General features: G+C 66.7%; 1 protein-coding gene across 20 annotated transcripts in view; it reads right to left on the bottom strand.

The window, feature by feature from the left end:
* Positions 1-18,976, bottom strand: part of BRSK2 (BR serine/threonine kinase 2) — a 49,191-nt gene extending 30,215 nt beyond the window's left edge. For 18 of the 20 annotated variants that reach the window (XR_015157421.1, XR_015157424.1, XR_015157425.1 and 15 more), the window contains exon 1: positions 18,746-18,976. Coding sequence is in view for 13 of the 20 variants with exons in the window: in XM_086383300.1 (XP_086239426.1) it covers positions 18,746-18,839 (94 nt within the window). In the remaining 7 variants the exon portion in view is untranslated. The remainder of the gene's footprint in view (positions 1-18,745) is intronic. The other 2 variants (XR_015157426.1, XM_086383304.1) reach the window with 1 other exon arrangement.
* Between the last annotated feature and the right edge of the window lie 2,910 nt (positions 18,977-21,886).

Below are 21,886 nucleotides of genomic sequence, written 5' to 3'. Positions count from 1 at the left end.
ATTGTATTGATTTAGCAGGATTTCATAAGTTGCTACACCTATAAAACAAGAAATCCCCACAAAGGATGAAAAAACAAGGAGGAGCTCTAAAATATAACAGTAAGAGCTAGAGAAAGAAAGTGTGAAATAAAGACTAAAAACATGAGACAATGCCCAACAAGGCAGAGCAAAAAGAAAAAGTGAAGTGGAGAGAGGTGTCAGCCCAGGGTGAGACCTGAGGGGGTAGCTGAGTGGAGAGAGGTGATCAGCCCAGGAAAGAGGTGATCAGCCCAGGGTGAGACCAGAGGGAGTAGCTGAGTGGAGAGAGGTGATCAGCCCAGGGTGAGACCTGAGGGGGTAGCTCAGTGGAGAGAGGTGATCAGCCCAGGAGAGAGGTGATCAGCCCAGGAAAGAGGTGATCAGCCCAGGGTGAGACCTGAGGGGGTAGCTGAGTGGAGAGAGGTGATCAGCCCAGGAAAGAGGTGATCAGCCCAGGGTGAGACCTGAGGGGGTAGCTGAGTGGAGAGAGCTAATGCCCGGAGCAGGTGGCCCTGCCAGAGCAGAAGGCCCTTGTCCGCCCGTCCACTGCCCACACGTGGACCCACATCCGGGCACGGTCTCTCAAAGGTGAGGCCATGGAAGCATGCTTCATTCACTCACTCATTCACTCGACAAGTACGCACTGGGCTTCTCCAGGGACAGGCATTTGAACCAACGACAAAAGAAGGCGCCCACACGGTGGGCTTAACACCGTCAAGACATCTGGCTAGGGCTGGACAGAAAGTCACTGCAGTGGCCACTCAGTCCTGACCCAGAGAAAGCCCCGGAGGGGGAAGGTGAGCCTCCCTGGGGGACCCCACTGGTCTTCTGCATAAGTGACGCCTGGTGCACAATAAAGACGATGGCATACACAGAGAAGCAGGAAAAGTGACCCAGACCTCCAGAGAAAAGCAGCCAACGCGGCGGGCGGCAGCTGGCCCAAGCGGCAGGATTTTCTGAAAAGGATTTCGCAGTAATATTACAAAATATCTTTTTAATTAGAGGAAAAGATGCACAAAAAGAAGTCACTGAAAGGACCACACAGCAGACTGGACACAAGAGAAGAAAGGACTGGTGAAGTCTAAGACAGGCCAACGTAGAGCGTGCGAGCTGAACAGAGCGCAGCAGAATGAGACAGTCTGCCTCACGGGCCCCTGCGAGGGCCCCGGGCGAGGACGTTGAGGACAAGTGGTCTACAGCCACGTCTAAAGAGATAACAAAGGGGGGGGGCGCCAAACACTGAAAGAGGGAAGAAGGGGCGATAATTAAAAATACCTGGTTGGCAGCGAACAAGGCAGCAAAGGAGGAAGCCTGTACGGGAAGCAGAGGAAGCGAAGAGAAGACGGACGGATGGACGGTGGCCGCCAACGTACGGGAAGCAGAGGAAGCAAAGAGAAAATCGAAGGACGGATGGCGGCTGCCAACCGCAGCACGCGCGCGACCACAGCGAAGGCGGATGCCCGAACATGCAGCCCGCAAGAGGCTCAGCGCGAGCAGACGGCACACCCAGCCTGAAAGAGGGGGAGGACGAAGCTGCACCAGGCAGGCCCTGAGCACGCGGGGGCAGAGGCCGCCTGTGGTGACCCTCCGCTGGCAGAGGACGGTCCAGCTCTCAGCCTGGCGGGATTAGAGGGTCCGGAGAAGTGGAATGGGAGGCGGGAACGAGAGGGCAAACGCGGGGTTTCACGAGTGAAGGAGGCTGTCCACCTGCGTCCCACGCAGGGACGGGGCAGGCCTGCCACGGACCACGGACTTGGTGCCGTGAGGGTCGGGCAGTCGGGTCAAGAAGCAGAGGGAAAGGCCTGGCTTCAAGGAGCTCTGACGCAAAGCAAGAGGCAGGAGAGCCGGACGGGCTCCTGGCCCCATCAGCGCTCGAGGCCAGCGCTCACGGGGGCACCTCCTGGGCCACCGCTCCTGGGAAGTCACCTGCCAGGTGGGTGCATCAGACCAGAAGGAAGCCACCATCCCACCCAGAGGGGTCCTGGGAACCCCCCACCCCAAGAAGGAGGCCCCTTAGAGACACACAGCAGTCCAGGGCAGGACAGAGGGCTTCCCCGGGAGGAAGGAGCCTGACAGGCTGGGCGGCCTCCCGGAAACCCGCACACGAGCTGACAGGACACACTGCCGAAAGGCGACGGGGAGCGAGGAAACCAATGGACTCCCGTCCCTGGCAGCCCAGAGGCTAAGCCACCAGACGGGGCCTAAAGGAGGGACGCTGTCTGCAGGAACCTCCAGCCTGGCCTTGGGGAGTGTGTGGCAGGGGCAGGGGGCACAGGGTGGGCTGAGGGGCCTGATCGCCCCGCAAAGTCGGGCCGCTCCCCAGACACAGCAGGACACGGTGGACCAGAGGGGCCGTGGCCCCAAGACCCACTGGGGCTCGGTCACGCTGGGCGGGCACCTGGGCGGGCACCTGGGCCGGGCACCCCTGCCGTTGGTGGTGGCATGGGGTGACGCGGCTTCGCTCAGCCAGCCCGTCTCCCACCCCAGGAACGGGGTCACAGCCAGGCTCGCTGCCCAGCCGCAGCCCCCCACACCACTGTGCCTGCTGACCCAGGCTCCTGGGGTGTCCGGGGGGGCACTGGCCTTGAAAGGAGGGGAGAGGTGGGGCGGGCGGGACATCCGCAGGGGCGCTCGTGTCTACAACCTTCCTGGGAACTGGGCTGCGCTGGGGGCCAGAGTCCCCGGCCCCTCCCTGCAGGATCCCAGCTGGTCTCCAAATCCCCAGCCTCCTCACACAAAGCCCTCCCCCTCCTCTCTCCTGCCAAACCACCATCTGTTGCCATGACGACGCCGGGAGCAGACAGACAGGGGCACTGAGACCCCCCCACACACTGCTCGCTCCCTTCAGCTGGGCCCTGGGCTCACAGGGCTCACAGGGCTCCCATGGGCCTCAGGGACCCCTGCCCCAGCCCCAGCAGCACCTGCCTCCTGCACAAAAGGCGAGGCAGAGCCCCCTCCTCTGCCCACTCCCCTCGCCCCCGCCACGGTGCCAGCCTGCCCGGCGGGGCCTGTCTTGTGCTGGGGGTGGCTGATGACCTGCCTGGTCCCTGACCCACCTCCCCTGCTGTGCCCCCACCCATGAAGCCCCGGCCTGCGGCCAGCCGCACCCAAGGAGCACCCCCAGGAGACCAGCCCGCCCTCAACCCTACCCTGGGGCGGCTCTGGGAGCCCCGGCGTCCCGTGGGCAGGGCCGGGCAGGAGGTGCCCCAGGCCAACTCGAACGGAGCAGGGAGACCCCCGAGAAGAGCGGCCAGCACACGCGGAGGCTGTGGCTGGTGAGGACACGTGGCCGTCACAGCGACGAGAAGGCACACAGTTGCGGGCGGCTCTCACGCCTCTGCCAGACAGAAGCGGTGGCTGCTCTCACCACAGGGCCTGGCTCAGAGGCTCCGTGGCCGGCCCGGAGTAGCCCAGGCTGAGACCGTGCAGAGCGGAGGGTTTTCCTTCTCTCGCGTTTGCTGAGCCCGACTTGCTGCCCTGTCTCAGCAGCTCTGGGGAGGAGTCAGCGACTCGCAGAAAGTGCTGGAGTGTTTCCACTTGGGTGCTGGGACCGGCTGACTGCCTCCCCAAGGCGTCCAGGCCCCGTCACCCCCGCCCCAGTAGCCTGCTCACGGTGCTCGGCCCACCTGCCCCAGGATTTCCCATGAACTGAGTCGCTGGGAGACACACAGCCAGAAGTGACTCAGGCAGGAAGGAGGCCTGGTGAACCCGGCCCTCCTATGTGACGAGCTCTTTTAGAATCAGAATCCGCCAGCGCCGGCTGCTTCCCAGAGCCGAGGAGACCGGCAATTCCCAGAAGAAACACCAGCATCCGACACACCTAGGCAGGAACCGTGGCCGGACCGGAGCCAGACAGAGCTGTGCACAGACCTGGGGCCCGAGACGCTCTGGGTGTGGCCCCAGCCCCCAGGCTCAGGCCCAGCCCAGGAGCCGGGAGCCAGGCGGGGCTGCAGGCAGAGCTGGGGGCCCTCCCTGTCTGCCAGGCTGCCCTGTGGGTCTGGGAGGCGGGGGCGGGAGGGAGCAGGGACAGCCTGTGGCTGCAGCATGATGCCCCCCACCCCTGTGGTCACCATGTTCCCCCCAGGTCCTTCCAAAGGCCACTGCCCCAGCACCCATTCACCCGGGCGTGTCCAGGACCCCCGCACAGGGGGGACCCACTCGGGGCTGCGGAAGGATGCGCTCACGGCAGGCAGAGCGGGGTCTGCATGCAGGGTCAGGGCCGGGGAGGCTGAGGTGCCCCCACCCCAGGCTGACGAGAGACGCGAGAGGGCCAGGAGGTTCAGGGCCCAGCCAGCAGGCCACCTTCTCCCCAGAGACGATGCCCCCAGCTCAGCAGCACGCGGTTGCCATGGCGATGACCGGGCGGCGTCCCACTCCGTGGAGCCGGGGCAGAGGGTGGACACTCCTCCCCAGCTGAGGTCCCCTGGCCGGCACCCAGACCGAGGGCATTACAGCCCCACATCCAGGCTGAGGCTTTCCCGCACGTAGCGGGCCCCCGGGACCCCTCAGCCACGCCACCCGAAGCCCACCCGCCCTGCCAGCGTCTCTGCGGGGCATCCACCTACTGTGTGGTCAGCACCCCCCGCTTGGAGGCACCCCTCCTCCTGCTCTGCTGAGCTGCTCGGGGGCCGCGGCCACCGGGCAGGATGCCCCAGAGGGACTGCGGCCCTGTCTGGGGGGCACGCGCTGTGGAGCCATTAGCTCTGGGGTGTGCATGACCCAGCGACAGTCCACAGCCGGCTGTCCAGACCCCGCACCCACTTGCGTGGGGAAACCCTCCCAGGTGGCCAGGGAGCGGACTCCACTCCCAACGGTGGCAGATGACCACGTGAGGTTTTTATTAACTGCTTTATCAACTCAACACTGTAAAATTAGCCCAATGAAACATTCTGATTGAATTCAGCAACTGTTCAGTAATTCAATCTGGTAAATTTTTTTTCCCCCAAGCTGGTGCCTTAGTTTCAGAAGCCTTAGGACTGGGAGCTGATGCCGGGGTCGCTGGCCAGGCATCTGTAAGAAGGTGGGTGGCTGGCCCGAGGGGACCAGGGAGTGGGCGGCAGAGGGTGCAGCCGCCCTGAGGACAAGCTGCGAGGAGCCCCGCGTCCGAGGAGACGGCCGCCAGGGGCTGGGGTCGCACCTGCTGTGGGGACGCTGGGGTGACAGCAGAGGCCCCGCTGAGTGCAGTGCCCTGGCCGGCAGCTGTCCAGGCCCCGGGGATGCCCGGTGGCGGACAGACAGAGTGGGGCTGATGGGCAGGAGCGAAGCAGGGTCAGTGACCCGGGGCCTGGTGCGCGAGGGGAGGGGAGGAGTCCCCAGCAGAGGTAGGCTGCCTGCAGGCCCTGGGCGCGCTTCAGCAGCAAACCTGGCCCCCCAACACCCCAGGCCCCAGGGAACTGACAGGGTTGCCTCGGTGACGGCGACTCGGCTGGGGACGTCTGCCCCGGGAGACCCACGGGAGCGCCGCCTGCCACGGCGCACACAGACAGATGCACCCACAGTCTCCCTGGCGGCAGATGTGGCCCACGCGACCGGCTGGGCATGCGGGGCCCTCCAGCTTGGAGCCGGCCCAGAGCTGCTCGGAGCCAAGCCAAGGGCGGAAAGGAACCCGGGGCCTCCCCCCAGCCCCCACCCTGTGGGGCTGGAGCTACAGGTGATCCCCCAGCCCTGCCTGCGCCCAGCTCTCAACATAGGACGCAGGGAAGCTTCGTGCGTGGCAGGCTCCTCCCGTCTGCTGGCTGGCCTGTGCTCAAGCAGAGGAAGGCTCAGCATGCTCACTTATGGCCGCACCCCCACCCAGCACGCCTAGGAGGGCCGCTGGATCGGCCTGGGAAGCCACACGAGCATCCGCGGCCCAGTAGGTGGGGCAGGGTCACGGCTGCAGGGCAGACAAGCCCTCCAGTCAGTGGCCAGGAACTCCTGCCCCTCCGAGGGCATGGAGCCAGGGCCACAGGACCATTCTGCCGTGTCAAACGTGGACTCTGCTTTTAAAAAACCCTCATCCACATTTAAAAAAACTATTTGCTGACTTGGTTTCTCCAACCACAAAACAGGTCTTGTGCCCTCCCCTCCCCAGGGCCAAGAAGCCTCTGTCCCCACCCGCCTGTGGGTCGGAGGGCTGGGAACCCTATCCTAGACTCATCCCAGGAGATCAGCTGTCCGAGCCCTGCTTTGGGGGTCCCAGGTGGGACAGGGAGGCAGCTGCAGGCAGGCCCGGGGCCTGGTTTCCTCCTCTGCACCCGCCCTTTCTGTGGAGCCTTGAGACCACATGTGGGGGGCACGCAATCTGGGGGAGTCAGGGGCTGAGGTGGCTGCCGGCCGGTGCTGGGCATGAGACAAACAGCAAGGCGCTGGACAAGCTCCCTGCCACACCCCTCAGACAGACAGACAGACCCACACACTGCCTGTGGTACCAGCAGGAAGTGAGAAATGCCTGTGGCCCGAGCCCCGGCCCTGCTCAGCCGGGGTCAGGCGTCAGGAGGGCACCTGTCCCCAGAAGGGCGCCTGTGGGCGTGAGTGCCAGCACGGGGTAAGAACAGAAGCTGCTCAGCGGTCAGCAGGCAGCTCCCCTGAAGGACGGAGGGAAGGAGAGAGGCAGGGAGCGCCCGCCCACACGGGCCCCCAGCGCGTCCAGGGGGTCCAGGTGGCCCCTGCCTGGAGCTGCCCAGGCCATGGAGCCTGGTGGGACGCCCACCCCTCCACCTCCTGCCCGTGGGGCTGGCACTTGGGGAGCAAACGGAACGGCTGGGTGACAGGACCTGCCCGCTGACGGCACAATGGGCACAGAGCCTCAGGACGGGAGCCCAGCCCTGGGGGACGCTGCAGAGGCCCCGCCGGACGTGCCGGCCCCAGGACCTGCTCAGCGTCTCCTGGACCTCTGCCCTGACCCCTGACCCCCGCCCCAGGCAGCAGAGCCTGTCCCGCGTGCCGCCCCCAGCACATCCCAAGGATGGGCAGGCGAGGCACTGGATTTGCGCACAGCGCCCTGCAGGCCTGCGGGCTGCAGGCCTGGCTCCTGGGGGCCTGGACTCAACACCTCAGGAGCCGAAGGCACACGCTGTCCTGCCAGCACGGGGTCCCCGGGCTCTCGCCCTGCCGGCCCGCACCTGCCCGGGCCCCCAAGCCGGAGAAGAGGAGGGGCACAGGCACCGCAACCTCTCCATCAACACCCACCCTGAGCCTGCCCAGGGCTGACAGCCCCCCACAAACCCACGCTGTTTCCAGGGCCGCCCTGCACCATGGGCCGCTTGGCAGCCCAGAGCAGAGGCGCCCCGTGGGGATAGGAGCCGGTCCACGGTACCCCAGGCTCGGCAGGACTCACCCAGGTGGGGAACCCAAGGCCCAGCAAGGAACCGCAGAGCCCCCAAGACAGCACCTGTGCCATGCGCTGATGCCCACCCACCCGGAGTCTTCCCAGGGCTCGACAGGCATGGCAGAGGTGGGAGGACAGCCAGGGCCCCAGGCCCAGCCGGAGCAGACGGGCCCAGGAGCTGCCCTCCCTGAACTGTGGCTGCCCGTCCGGTCCTGTCCTGGTCAGGACTGCCCCCAGCAGAGCCTGGCCTGCTTCACCCAGATGCCCCGACATGTTCAGCGGCCGGAGACCACCGCCTCCTGCAGCAGCACCAAGAGGGCTACCAACCAGGCCTCGGTCACTACAGGACCCCTCGCTCAGCACCTGGCACCACAGGACTGCCACCTGCCGGGCATGACTCAGGACCCTCAGCCCCTGGACAGACAGGAGGTGAGCCTGCGAGGTCGGGGCCCTGGTCACCTCTGGAGGCCCACAGCCCTGACTGGCCCCAGGCTCATACCCTGGCCCTCGCCCTGACGCGGCCAGCGGCCCAACTGCGCTGTCCCACCAGCCTGGATCCTGACGGGGCATCACCAGCATCACCCCGACAGGGAGGGGGCCCCACACCCCTTGCTGCAGACACCAGGGCAGCACACAGATGCCCAGAGGAGGGCATGCAGAGCCAGGGGCAGGAAGCAGGGCCCCTGAGCCGAGGCCCTACAGCCAGCCGACCCCAAAGGCGGGCTGCAGGACAGGGGTCTGAGTGCCCCTCCGGCAGAGGGACGGATGGGCGTGGGCGGCACCAGGGCAGCAGCCGGCTCTCACAGATGCTGAGACACCACATGCCCAGCAGGGCCAGCAGCGAAGCCGACCGTGCATCTAGGAACACGGCCCACAGACCCTGGGCCCCTGGGCATCAGGCAGAGGGGTCCCTGCAGCGCCCGGGAAGCGCCCGGCAGCCACCTCCCAGGTGGCACAGCCCACACCCGCCCACAGGTGCCCTCGCCCCACGGCATCTGCTGGAGGAGGTCCTATCTGTGCCACTTTATAATTAGTCACAAATCCCCTGGGATTGGGGTTTAGAGCCAGCAAACCTCCAATCTGAAAGGAGCTTCGCCTGGAGAGATAAGCCAGCGTCTGACCCTTCCCGTGCACCCAGCCCAGCCCCCACCCCACACACGTGGATACTCCCTCCACCCCAAGGCCTCGGTCCATCCCAAACACTGCCCATCCCCCGCCTCCCCACCGGCCTCGCACAGGATGTTTAGTGGGGGTTGGAGCTGGGGACCCTCACTTCCTGAGTCCAGGCCCCAGGCCTGGGGAGGGGCCTGCCGGCACAGCCTCTGAGGCCAAGGACCCTCCCTGTACGTGCAGGGAGCTTGGCAGATCCCCCCGAGGCTGAGCCAGTGGAGGGTAACACCTGCCCTTCACACCCACCACACCCCTGTCCCCCCAGGTAGGGGCTCAGGCAGGCAGACCCCAGACTTAGAGGGTTGGCACAGAGCCCAGCCCACAGCTGGTACCCCCCTGACCCCTTCCAAGGCCACCCCGATGTCCCAGCATTCTGAAGCAACGCCTGCATTTCATGCACTCTTGGGTCACAAGACCCTCGAGATAAGGGGATCCAGGAGGGAGCCAGAGCCTCTCACGGCCTGCCCGCCCCTCCCTGGGGAACCCAGGTGGTTTGGGGCACCCGCAACCTTCAGAGCCCAGGGACAGGCGGGTGAGGGCTCCCAGGGAGGCACCGTGAGTTAACCCGAGACCAGAGAAGGTGCTGCAGCCCTGGAAGGCGAACAGCACTCGCGCGCAGGGACCCTGCCCTCCCCTCGCCTGGCCGGTCAGCAGCAGCCCCAGGAGAACTGGCCACCAGCTCCTTCTGCCCGGAGAGGGGAATGGGGGCCGGGGTCTCCCCCAGGAGCATGCCTGGTGGCTCCCACCTGCTCCTCCTCAGCACAGGACCAGTCCCACACCGGGAAGCCAGGTGTGGGAACCCTCCGAAGACCCCTGGGCCTGTCCACAGGCCTGCTCACAGCTGCAGGGGATGTGGGAGGACAAACTGCTAATGGCAGCCTCTCTGCTGCGGCGCCAGGAAGCTGCGGACTTCAGCACTACCGCGCTGGACAGCTCCGCCCGCAGGCCGCCCGGGGCGAGGGCCTGGCGCCAGGTACCCGGCGACCGCCTAGCCTCATCCCTGCAAGCCCGGAGGAGGCTGCGGCAGAGACGGCACCGCCCAGGGCCTGCACTGCCCTCCCTGAAGACAAGGGTGAGTGCAGGGGGTGGGGGTCCCACAGGCAGCTGGCCCTGGGGCTATCCTTGACCATCCTGCGCCTGAAGAGCAGTTCTCCCAGGTCACTGGGCCCACAGCTCTGTGCGGAAGCAGGCGCCCCCGGCGTGAGCCCCACTTTAGCAGGATCATGTGCCCTGGCCTCGAGCAGCCCTGACGCCAGGCAGGAAACCCCAGACCCAGACAACGCGAGGGGTCCAGGCTCGGGGGCTCCCAAGTGAGGTCACAGGCCAGACGTGGTGGCAGAGGCGACCCAGGAGGAGGAGCTGGAGGCAAGGGCTAGGGGTGGGCAAGCCTGAGGCTGCCCCGTGGATGCACGGCCGGCCTCACACGACATCTGTCCGCCCCCCAGTGACAGGGCCACCGCAGCCTGTGGGCAGAGCCAGGACCCAGCACGACGGAAGGACGCAGGGCACCCGCCCGCCCGAAGCTGTCCAAGCTCTCCAGGACGGCCTCCCTCAGCCCCCTGCCCTCTACGTGAGGGCCCCGCTCTGTGCCTGTTCCTCACTTACACCCCCAAGGGCTGCAGCAGCTTGGGTTGCGGGACCAGGAGTGACCAGCCACCATCTTCCACTGTCTCAGGCTCACTTGCTGCAGGACAGAGCTGACCCTGGGAGCTCCTCACGGAGCAGCCCACCCTGGGCCCACACCCGCGTGCATGGTGAGCAGGGCAGCCTGGGTGGGCCTGCTGCCCCTAGGCAGGGCCAGGCCGGCATCTCGCGGGGCACTGCCCGCCGGCACCAACGGCCACCACAGCAGGGCTGGGGCGGGAATGAGGGTGGCCAGACCTCCAGGGGCTGTGCCCGGGGGCCAGAGGGACTCGGCCTCCAGGAAGCAGTCCTTACCCACCAAACCAGCGTCTGACGGGGCTTCTGCCAGCTTTGGAAATCAGTACTGACGTCTCAGGATGCTAAGCATACAGTACTTTATAAAGAGTATCTTTTAGACCCAGCCCTGAAACATTCGCAATTCGACAACAACGTCTGGGGAGTGGGCTGAGGCAAACTGTCCCTGTGACTGCGGTGCCGAGGCTGGGTGGGCTCTTGGGGCCCGGGGGGCTACTTTCTCTACTGCTGTCTCTGGAAATGCCCGTATGTGGTGGGTTTCCACAGCAGCCCAGGAATGTTGGGGCCCTGGAACAAAGGTGTCTGCCGGCCACGTGGCAGGAGGCTGGGCACGAGAGGTCAGCGGGGGTGGGGGCACAGGGGGACAGGCTGCCCAGAGCGCCGTGTGCCACGGGAAGGCACAAGCAGCCCCCCAGCCCAGGCTGCGCGTCCCCCAGGGGCCCTCAGCCCGGCACAGCTGGCCAGTCCGCCACAATCCCCACACAGTCTGCTCAGTCGCTGCCCCCAAAACCGGCGCTGCATGGAAATCCGGCTGCCGAGGGGAGAAGCAGACACGACGCCCACCCGTCCCATCCCAGTGCTGCCTCCCCCGGCCCCCAGCCCAGGCCGCGCATTCGGCCCAAGAATGACCGCTGTTGCCAGCCCCCTGCCTGGTCCCAAGCAGGTGCGTCCCCTAGGGGCACACCAGCCCCTCACCCCGGGGCCGGGCTGGGAAACAGAGGCCTGGAGATGCGTGACTTTCCCACGGCACAGCCTGGGCTGGGGGCCCTGCCCCACGGGCTCTGCACCCAGGCTGACCGCAGAGACCCCGGACAAGAGACCCAAGATGCTCTGTGGGCCCAGGACGGGGCGCCCTGTCCAGCTCCTTCCCGGCTCCACAGGGCTGGCCAAGGGACTCCTTCTGAACAGCTGTGTAAGACTCAGCCCCTCAAACACACCAAGGCCCACCCTGAAGGGCAGGGGCTGGGGAGCTCCACATGCAGTCCTCTCCAGGGGCCTTGGACATCCCCGGGTCCCCGCAGCTGCCCACCCAACGCCTGCCCCACTCCCTGCAGGGAGGAAACAGGCTCACGAGGCTGCCCAGCTCCGTCGCAGGCCCTCCTGGATGACGGGTCGGGGGGAGTCTGCTGGGGGCGGCAGAGCCTGTGCTCCCATGTAAGCAGGGCTCCTCACAGCCTCTGCCAACCCGGGTTCCCACGGCCCTGCCCGCCCACGCCCCGGCCTCCAGCTGGCGCCAGAGTCAATGCCCGAGGAAGCTGGACATACGGTCCCAATGCACCGCTGGACCCGGCTCAGGGGCAACTGGGAGCAGGAAGCAGCAGCCTCAGGGCTGCTGCCCCGGGGCTACTCTGGCCTCATGGCCTGTGGTCCAGACCAAAACTGGCCATCAGGAGGGACCACCGGGAGAGACCCACTGGGTTCCCGTGGCCACCCTCCACCACCAGGCACCGCCTCGGCCCCCACCCTCCAGCTCCTCCGCCGGGCCGGCAGCTGCCAGCAGCTCTGGAGTCACCCAGGGGCACCGCGGCCAAGCCTCCCCAGGAAAGGCCAAATTCCTGGCCGAGCAGCCTCCCGCCGCCCCCGAGAACCGCCCACAGCCTGACGTGTCCCCAGTGCCAGCCACGTCACGCAGGCCAGGCGGGTCTCCCAGCTCTGCCCCGGGGTGAGGAGGGCCAGACGAGGGGCTTGGCTGAGCCCAGGGGGCAGCCGTGGCCTAGGCCCCATGTGGATGAGGACAGGCCAGCCCCCGGGGAGCGCCCCTGTCCGTGCAGGCCAGCACCCCGGCCGGGGGTGTCCCAGGATGCCATGTTGGCGCTGGACACACACTGACTTCAGAGGCCCCGATCCAGCCCAGGGCACAGGGAAGAAACAGAGGCCCAGCGGCCTCCCGGGGCCCTGAGGGACAAAAGCCAAGTGGCCGGGAAGAAAACCCAGAAGAGGAGGGCCGTTTCCTTGGCCCGTGGGGGGCTCCCAGCTGCCCCGCTCTGAAACACTGGCCCCTCAGAGGCTGCAGAACAAGGCCGGGGCCGCCTCTCAGGGCCCAGCCCGGACAATCCTTGCTTTGTCCCCGCGGCCTCAGACCCAGCCCAGCCTCCGCCTTGTCCCGAGTCCGAGGCAGCTGGCCTGGCAGCCCGACTCGGTGGCCGGCAGCCCTGCCTGGGGCGGCGCCTCAGGCAGGCCATGGGCAGCTCCAACAACCCCAGCCAGGACCTGGGCGCTGGGCTCACCACCCAGCGCGGGCTGACCTGGCCGCGTCGGCCGGCCTGTGGGGGCCACGCGGCTGGCCAGGCCTGTCACCGGGGAGGGCTCTCCTGCAGGGCTTGTCCGGAGGCGCCAGCCCACTCTGTGTCCAAGGACTTCTTGCAGAGTCCAGGGCAAACCAGGGACCACCACAGGGGGGGGCCCTTACCCTCCCCCAAGACCCTCGATGGCCCTGGCCGGTGCTGGCCACGTGCGCCCGGCACTGCAACTGGCCCTCGGGGCCTCACAAAGGCCGTGGGGGGCCTGGGGCTCAGAGCCCCTCGAGCGCCAGGGCCAGGGGTCGTCCCCGGCTGTGACTCCAGATCGTGAACACAGAACCGCCCTGCAAGGAACAAGGCGTCCACGAGGTCCTGGGGGCCTGCTGCAGGGCGGGGTAGGCCAGGCCCACAGCGGCGCCCCGGGGGCCACAGGCAGGCCTCGTGATCCGTGTGGCCGCAGGCCCCGAGAGGCCCCACTCTGAGCAGCCAGGCGGTGCGGGTGGACTGGGCAGGAAGGCACACTGTGAGAGGGCCAGAGGGCAGCCGCCTCTGTGGGCACTGCCTGACTCTCTGGTGCCCACTGGCCTCCACCTCTGTGGGCACTGCCTGACTCTCTGGTGCCACTGGCCTCCACCTCTGTGGGCACTGCCCGACCCTCCGGGTGCCACTGGCCTCCACCTCTGCGGGCACTGTCCGACCCTCCGGGTGCCACTGGCCTCCACCTCTGCGGGCACTGCCCGACCCTCCGGGTGCCACTGACCTCCACCTCTGAGGGCACTGCCCGACCCTCCGGGTGCCACTGGCCTCCACCTCTGCGGGCACTGCCCGACCCTCCGGGTGCCACTGGTCTCCACCTCTGCGGGCACTGCCCGACCCTCCGGGTGCCACTGGCCTCCACCTCTGCAGGTACCGCCCAACCCTCTGGGTGCCACTGGCCTCGAAGGTGCTCTCCAAATCGGAGCACGAGGTGGCACCAGGTCCCCTGGACACTCCTGGTGCAAGGCAGCCACACACCTTCCCTGGGCCCATGAACACGGCAGCGCGGCCCATGTAAGCTGTCCATGAGCAGGCTCTGACCCTGGAGGGCCTGCCCGCTCCAGGCACACGGAAGGTGCCAGCAGTGAGCAGGGCACATGGGCAGGCAGAGGAGACGTGGCCGGGGCTGCTGCCCAGCCTCTCAAGACACCAGACTGCCCCCTGTCCCTGACACCTGCAGGCCCGGAGACCTCCCCACAGACAAGTGCCAGGAGTGAAAACCGGGAAAAAGCAGCCAGAGCAAAATGGGGGTGGACAGCCACAACCTGCAGTCACCCGGTCGCGCCCTCGCCACCCACCCACAGCAGTCGGGGTTAGCTGGGACCGGCCAGGGCAGGGCAGCCAGCCCAGGGGCCCAGTGCACACATGCCCCCAACACAGCCCAGCCTGCCAGTCACCAGCGAGGCTCGGGGATGCCCTGGCCACCGTCCAGCAGTCCGGGGCTGAGTCTGAGACCCTCCACTCCCCTGCCCAGAGCACAGTCAGACGGCTGCCTGTCCTGCAGGGGTTCCCCCTGGAGCCCCGAGTGAGCATCTGCCTCAGGGCTGTGGCCAGTGTTGGCCTGGCTGCTTCCAGAAGAGCCAGACCTGGCCCTGTCCACAAGCCACTCCTAGACAGACGGCTCCAGAGACGATGCCTGGCACACGTGGGCAGAGGCAGGCCCCCACACCATGCTGGGGGCCGCCACTGGTCCCCCTGCCCCCTGGAAACCCGGCCAGAGCGGCACTGGGCAGCACCCAGCTCTGCCAGAGCAGGTCAGGCCTCTGCCCCCCACCCCGTCTCTGCAGAGCCTGGCACCACAGCCAGTGGTGAGGCAAGGGGGTGGGGCGGGTGCACGAAGACCCAGAGGTGTTCAGAGCCACAGGGGACCATGGTGGGCCGGGGACGCTCTGGGACCGGGGTCCTTGGGCTCGGTCCACCCAGACCCTCCCATCCCTTCAGGTAAAGGCCCGCCCTCTGAGGGGAAACCCCCCGTCACCCTAGGGACCCCGTGCAGAGCTGCCCTCTGTGCACAAGCACAGCCCCCCCAGGGCTGGCTCCAAGCCTAGGCAGGGGGCTTCCTGGGGGAGGGTCTGTGCCTTGGGAGACGGCTGAGCGGCATCTGTCCCAGCATCACTGATGGGGCGCCAAGCCTTTCCACCCCCCATCCCGCCAAGGAGGCAAGGACATAGGTGTGGGCTCTCCACTGCCCTCCAGCTCTGCCCACAGCTCCTCAATGACAGGGTGCTAACGTCTAACCAGGGTGCCGTGAGCATCACGGGCTTTCCCACGGCCGCTGGGAGCCACTGTCCTGGACCAAGTTCGGTTCTGGCCTGCTCCCTGCTTATAAAGTGGGTTAGATGGACTGGGTCTGGCCTGAGGCACAAAGTGGGAGGCTCCGGACCCACAGCAAAGGGCGGCGTGGCCTGCCGGCCGCACTGACCATCCGACAGGACAAGCGGCCCACGTGCGGCCAGTGGAGGCCCACCCTGCCCAGCCTGCTCTGTCCACCCACACAGGGACGCCCACTCCTCCGGGCCTCAGCCCCCCATGGCACCCCAGGCTGGTTCCTGAGCCAGCCCCTCCCTGACCACCCCTGGGGCCGACGGGTTGTGGCCACTGGCTGGCTACACAGCTGCCTCCCTCTGCTCAGCCTCCTGAAATGGACACAGCCCTGCACACCACCCCGCCCGTCTCCACCTCTGCCTGCCCCCGCTCCTGGTCCTGAGCCATGGGTCATCCCAGGGTGCAAACCCTCCCTCCAGCTCACCTGTCTCTCCTGCTCACATCTGCCCCTTCCCAGCTCACCTGTTTCCCTCCAGCTCACACCTGTCTCTCTTCCCAGCTCACTTGAGTCTCCCTCGCTCACCTGCCCCATCCCATCCCAGGAGTCCTCTCCAGCCTGCCTTCCACCAGCACCCACGTTAATTCTCCCAGGAGTCCCTCGAGAGCCTGGAGGGGCTCTCCCCACTGGCGAGCCCATCACCCTGCAAACCTGCCCAGGGGCAGCAGGGCAGCCCCTCGATCCCCTCTTCTCTCTTTAGCTGGATGGACCCCTTGCCAGACAGCCCCGTCTCGGCCCCCATCTCCTCCCCGCTGGACGAGGGGTTTCCAAGGGAGGACTCCACCTCCTCCCGTGGACCCCAGCGCCCACCTCCCTCCTGTCCTCCCTGGGGTCCTCCTGGCCGACGGGTGCCGAACCCCCCACCCCAGGTCTGCTGCGCCCTGGGGGGTGTGCTGCACGCTTCCTGATGGGGCTGGGGGAGTAAAGATGGCACAGCCCCTCCTGGCCTCCTCGGTCCCTGCTGGACCCTCTGGGGGTGCCTCCCCGCCCCCGCCCCCAGCTGAAGAAGCCTCTCCTGGACGAGCAAGTGGACTCCACCCTGCAGAGCGACACCCGCCCCAGCGGGCCTGGAAGGCCCTGTCCCCCAACCGACCAGAAACCCCGGTGCAGCCAGGGTGAAGACCCTCGCCAGCCCGTTAAGGACAGCTGTGCGGAGATGACGCCCTGACCCCCTCGCCAGCCCTGACGGGGAGGCCCAACACTGCAGGAGTGACAGACCCCCGCCCTGAGCCCAAGGCCGACCGAGCAAAACAGAACCACTCGTGGCTAGAGACGCAACAGAAATGCGAACTGGACCGTGCCAGCCACCAGAGGGACGTCCAGCCAGACGGAGGAGTGGCTCTGTCCACACCTGCCCTCCATGCCTGCAGTGTCCCCCACCCCACATCTGATTCCCCAAAGGCAGTGTCTCGAGGGAGGGGGCGGGCCCGCCTCCCAACAGGACCCGCGCTCCCCCGCCCCTCCCCAGGACACGGGGCCAGGTGGCCGGATCAGCCATCGCACACTACCCACCGCCACTGACGTCTACCCTCAGCTCCCTTTACAGAACCTTGGCAGAGGACAGGCCATGCGTGGGGAGGTCGGAGGTGTCCATGAGACGAGGGGGGCCGGGCTGGACCCCCCACACCCCGGGTCTGGGTCATGGCTCAGGGGCAGCTGCTCCCCCGCAGCACACTGTTCCCTGAGGGCTCCTGGCAGGAAGCCTAGCCCCCAGATAAGGTCAGGCAGTTATCTTGGGAGTGAAGGAACAGGTCTGGGAAGTTACAGCTTTCTGGGCATTTGCTGCCAAAGAGCAGCCTACAGGCCAAGTGAGCAGGCCTGGTGGACACAGGCCACGAGGCTCCGTGTCCACCAAACTCTAGGTGACCCTGCCACAGAAGGGACAGAGACACGGGCCAACAGGAAGCTGGCGCTCCAGCCATCAGGGTCTCGGGGGGCAGCTCTGAGCACTCAGGCCAGGAGGAGCAGGGGACAGACAGATCCCCAGAGGGGCCTCAACCAGAGAGCAGATCCCACTCCGAGACAGGGGCCCGAGGAGCTGCTTCTAAACATCACGGGGCCTGTTGTTCACACACCACACACATCCTTTTGTGTTCATTACTGTTAATTACAGTGGGAACCTCCTGTAATTAACTGTACGACAGAATCATTCAATGAAGAGTACGGAGGCCAGCCCTACCCACGGAGACACGCTGCCGTATAATTCACTGCTGTCATCACTTACAGGCCGATGTTTCCTTATAATAACATTTTATTGGTACAATAATTAGATTATTTCATTGCCTCCTGCATTCTGCTGCCCCAACGCCCCTCCCCCATTGAGGATTTCACCAACGACGGTTGTTTCTCCCAGGAAACATGCGTATTTTGAACTCAGTTGAACACGGGCTGTCTGCCACCTCCTCCTTGAACCCGGCCCGCCGCCCCCACTTCCAAAGCTGCTGCACTGGAGCCCAGGGCCCCCAGTGCCTCGGCAGTTGGCACCAGCGAGGGCTATCCACCCAGGAGGAGAGGGAGAGCACCCCCTCCGCCGCCCAGGCACCCTCTCTCGGCCTCAGTTACATCGCAGCCCCCCCACCCCCACCCAGCCCCCAGCTTGGCCCACTTTCCTGCCACCTCCAGGCTCCGCCTCTGGGCCACCCTGGGGGGCTTGGGGAGGGCCGGCAGGTCCCTGGCTGGAGCGGCTCCCTCCTGGACCCGGAGCCTGCCGCACCCTCCTGAGGTCCCAGGAACTTCCCAGGGAGACAGGGATGGGGGCAGTGCCAATCGGACCTCTGGGCCGCGAGAGAGGCCCAACCAGCGGCAAGAAGAAAATGGCTGAGCGCAGCCTCTCACAAAGCAGATGGGGAACTGGCCGCCGGCTGGGTCTAACCCAACTGCCAGAAAGACCGCCGGCCAGGAGCAGCCGGTGAGCCCCCTCCTCCCCCGGGCCGCGGGTCTGCTCCGCTGCCTGTGTGGGATCCCGGGCCGGGCTCTGCGCTCGGCCCGTCAGCAGCCTCCCTCTCCCTCTCCCTCCCCCGGGGGAGCGCAGTGTCGCAGACATTCCGAGCCGAGGCGGGGAGGAGAGAGAGGCGCTGTCCAGCCCCGTGAGTGGCCCAGGCGCTCTCCCACTCCCACCAAGAGGGAGGGCCCGGCTTGGCCGGAGCGGCCGGTCCCCGCAGGACGCGCGCGGCGACCTCCCCGCGCGCCGGCCGCCGGAGTTGGGGTCGCGGCCGGGGGCGCGCGGCCCGGGACGCAGCTGCTCGGGCAGCACGCCGATTAGCGCGGCCGCGGCAGACGGCAGATGGGCGCCCGCCTGGCCCCCTCCTCCCGCGGCACAATGGGCCGGGCCGCTCGGGCTCACAATGCGGCCGGGCCCGCGCACCTGCAGCCTGGCCGAGGGGCGCTGGCCGGGCCCGGGCCCCGCCGCTCGCGCCGCGTGTCCTTGGGCCGCGCCCGGCCGACCGCAACCGCGCGGCCTGCGGGGCTTCGCGGCGGGCCTGGGCGCCCGGCCTCCTATTGTTCGCGGCTCCGGGCCGGAGCCGCGGGCCCGGCCTGCGGCGCCCAGCTCGGGGCGGCCTCCTTTCCCCGGCCCCGCGCGGCGCTCCCGGGCGGCGGGCCTGCGCGCCCCCGGCCCTCGCGGTCCCCTGGCTCCCCCGGCGCCCATCGGCGCCCCTGGCCCTCCGGCCCCGCCGCGGGCCGGCCTCCCGGCCCCGGCCGGCGCGCACGCACCTGTCTGCCCCTTGCCCAGCGTCTTCTCCAGCCGGTAGGGCCCCACATACTGCGCGTGCTGCGCCCCGCCGCCGTCCTTCCCCGTCGATGTCATCGCTCCCGGGCCCGGCGCCGGCGAGGTGGGCGCCCCGGGCGGGCGCGCGGGCGGGCGGCGGCAGGGAGGGGCCGCGTCCGCGCGAGTCCGTCAGTCAGTCGGCTGGGCCGGGTCGGAGGCGCCCGGCGGGCCGCGCTCGCTCCGAGACCCCGCGCCTCCCCCGCGCCGCCGCCCCCCGCGCCTGCGCCCGCTCAGCTACGGCAGGCGCGCGCTGCCTCCGGCTCTGCGAGAGGACCGGGCGGGCGGGGGCACAAGGCTTCCGCCGCCGCCGCCGCCGTCGCCGCCGCCGAGGCCCGCGCCCCGCGCCCCGCGCCCCCCGCGCACGCCCGTCCGTCCGTCCGCGGCCGCGCAGCCGAGCCGAGCCGAGCCGAGCCCGCACGAGCGCAGCCCGACGCAGCGGGGGCCGTGAGTGGCTCCTGCGCCGGCCAATCAGCGGCGCCGGCCAATCAGCGGCCTCCTCTGCCGGCCCCGCCTCCGCCCCGTCCATCAGGCCGAGGCCGGAGCTCCCGGGAGCTGGTCTCCCGGAGGCGAGGCCGGGGCGGTGTCCGGGCGGGGCCGGGGCGAGGCTGGGGCGGGGGCGGGGCCTGCGAGTCTCGGGTCCCCTGCCCACCGCCCACCGCCCCCAAGCCCGCGGCCCCGCCCAGGGGGCGAGCTGCGGATGCCCGGCGGCCCGCCTTTAAAGCGCATCCCCCGACCGGGCAGGCGGTAGGCCCTGGGGTGGACGGTCTGCGACCCCGGCTCCCGGCGCCGTCCGTGGTGGGCGCGACCACCAGAGTGCAAAGGCGTTGCTAGCCCCTCCGCACCCCCCTCGCGGGGGCTGCGGCGCTGCATGACGCGTGGCCCAGCCGTGACGTGACCTTGCGCGCCCGGAGGCAGTGCCCGGGACACTGCGCTCCTCCACTCCGTTTTCTCGGGTACACGACGATGACCAGCACAGCGGAGTCAAGAACTCATCCAAGGCCACACAGCAGGCCTTTGTGCTGGCCCACCCCGCAGAGGGAAGCCTGACCTGGGGGAGCCTCCTGTTTCTTGCGGAAAACACACGTGCTTCCTGAGCCAGGGCCGCAGAGGCAGGGGGTGGAGGTGGGGAGAAGAGAGGTGAGGGCCGGGAGCAGGGAGCGCCAACCGTGCAGGCGCGGCCCCACACCCTCTGAGCCTCTGGGCGCCCTGTTGTGGCTCCGATCTGCCGCCAAGTCCTGAGTGGCCAAGTTTCTCCGGCAGGTTTTCTGCGGGCTCTGGGGCCGCAGCCCCAGCCCGCACTCCTGTCAGGGTAATGCCCTGCTCCGGCCCAGCCTGTGGGGAGGGCTGCGTCAGCTCAGGGAACCCGCAGATCGTCCCAGCACCCGCCCTGGGAGGGCCGGCTTACGTTTTTTTCCCCTCTCTCCGCTCAGCAAAGGGAGGCAGCCCTCCAAACCCCAGCCCTCCGCCCTTGCAGGCGCCCCCTTGCTTCCTGCTTGTTTCTTAAAACGTTGCAGACTGAGTCTTCAGGTGGCAGGTGCTGGGTTCTCCAAAGGTGTGCAGAGCCTCACCCCACAGAACAGACTGCTGCAGACAGCTCCAGGCTTGGGCGGTGGGCACAGGTTTAACTGGATATACGGAGAGTTTGGGACTTTGGAGGGGAGACTCCAGGGGCTGAAGGCGCAACAGGAGTCATCAGGTCAGGATGATGAATCAGGGCAGGATTCGGGCTAGGGCTATCGGCAGACGGAGGAGGGCGGCATGCCCAGGCATCTGGAGGAGGGGCAGCTGCCAGGGAAGGGACATACCCTGTGGCCTGCCTGTCTTGCTCTGCTGGAGCTGTGCCTCCGAGGTCCCCTGGTTTCCCCAGCCTGCAGGACTTACCAGACACATCCTTCTCGTGCCCTCAGTAGCCTGGCCAGCTAACCATTCTTATCTGGATACTCTTGGGCTAAAGCACCTGGCTTTCAAGATTCCCACCCCCCACCCACACTGCACCCTGTGCTCCTGGGGTCTTCCCTCTCTGGCCACTTCTCAGTATTCTGTGTCTGTGCAGCCCACACCCATCATCCTTTCTCAGGGCTCCATGGGGGACCCCTCTGCTTGCCTCTCCGTGTTCCCTCCTCCTCTGTGTTCTGAAAGCACACTGCAGTGACCATGTTATTTCTCCATGTCCATTTCTCCATGTCCACTTCTAGTGCATTTCTGAATCACCCTTGCCAGCTCCAGGGCCACAGGGCAACCTCCCTCCTGCACAAACCCTCAAACTTAACACAGCACAGAACCATCTTTGTGCATGGCCCCTCCTGGCCGGGCTTCCATCTGCCTGGCCCAGCACTGGCCTTGATGCAGAGAAAGTCCAGGTGTGAGCCTCACTGGAGGATCTCAGCAAACCTTTAAAGGAGAAATAACATGGTCACTGCAGAGTGCTTTCAGAACACAGAGGAGGAGGGAACTCTTTTGTGAGACCATCTTAACCCTGGTACCAAGTCCAGACAGGACACGACACGAAAAGGAAATTTAAGTCCAGTACACTTCATGAGGCCACACAAAAGTACTTAACAGAGTATTAAAACAAGAATACAAGGGCTTCTCTGGTGGCTCAGTGGTAAAGAATCCACCTGCTAATGCAGGAGACATAGGTTTGATCCCTGATCCTGGAAGATCCGACAAGCCTCGGAGCAACTAAATCCTTGTGCCACAACTTCCGAGCCTGTGCTCTCGAGACCGGGAGCTGTGACTACTGAGCCCCTGTGATGCAGCTACTAGAGCCTGAGCGCTCTGGAGCCTGTGCTTCACAGCAAGAGGAGCCATTGCAGTGCAAACCCTGCAAACCACAACTAGAGAAAGCCCAGCAACGAAGACCCAGCACAACCAAAAATAATTTTTTTTTTTTTTTTTACAAAAGGACAACACATGTGACCAGGCAGGGCTAATTCCGAGAATGTAAGTTACTATAACATTTCAGGATCAACAGTTCACAATGTGAGTGGTCTGAAGCAGAAAACCACAATCATTTCCATAAATGCAAAACAATTAAGGCATTTGGCAAAATTCAACACCCATTGATGGTTTAAACACATACACAC

The sequence above is a fragment of the Bos grunniens genome, chromosome 29, assembly GCF_055505025.1.
Source record: "Bos grunniens cultivar Pamir isolate PY7600 chromosome 29, Bosgru_T2T1.0, whole genome shotgun sequence".
In the NCBI taxonomy this organism is placed as follows: Eukaryota; Metazoa; Chordata; class Mammalia; order Artiodactyla; family Bovidae; genus Bos; species Bos grunniens.
Note: the sequence above shows the minus strand (reverse complement) of the source record. Positions and strands in the feature narration are given on the sequence as shown.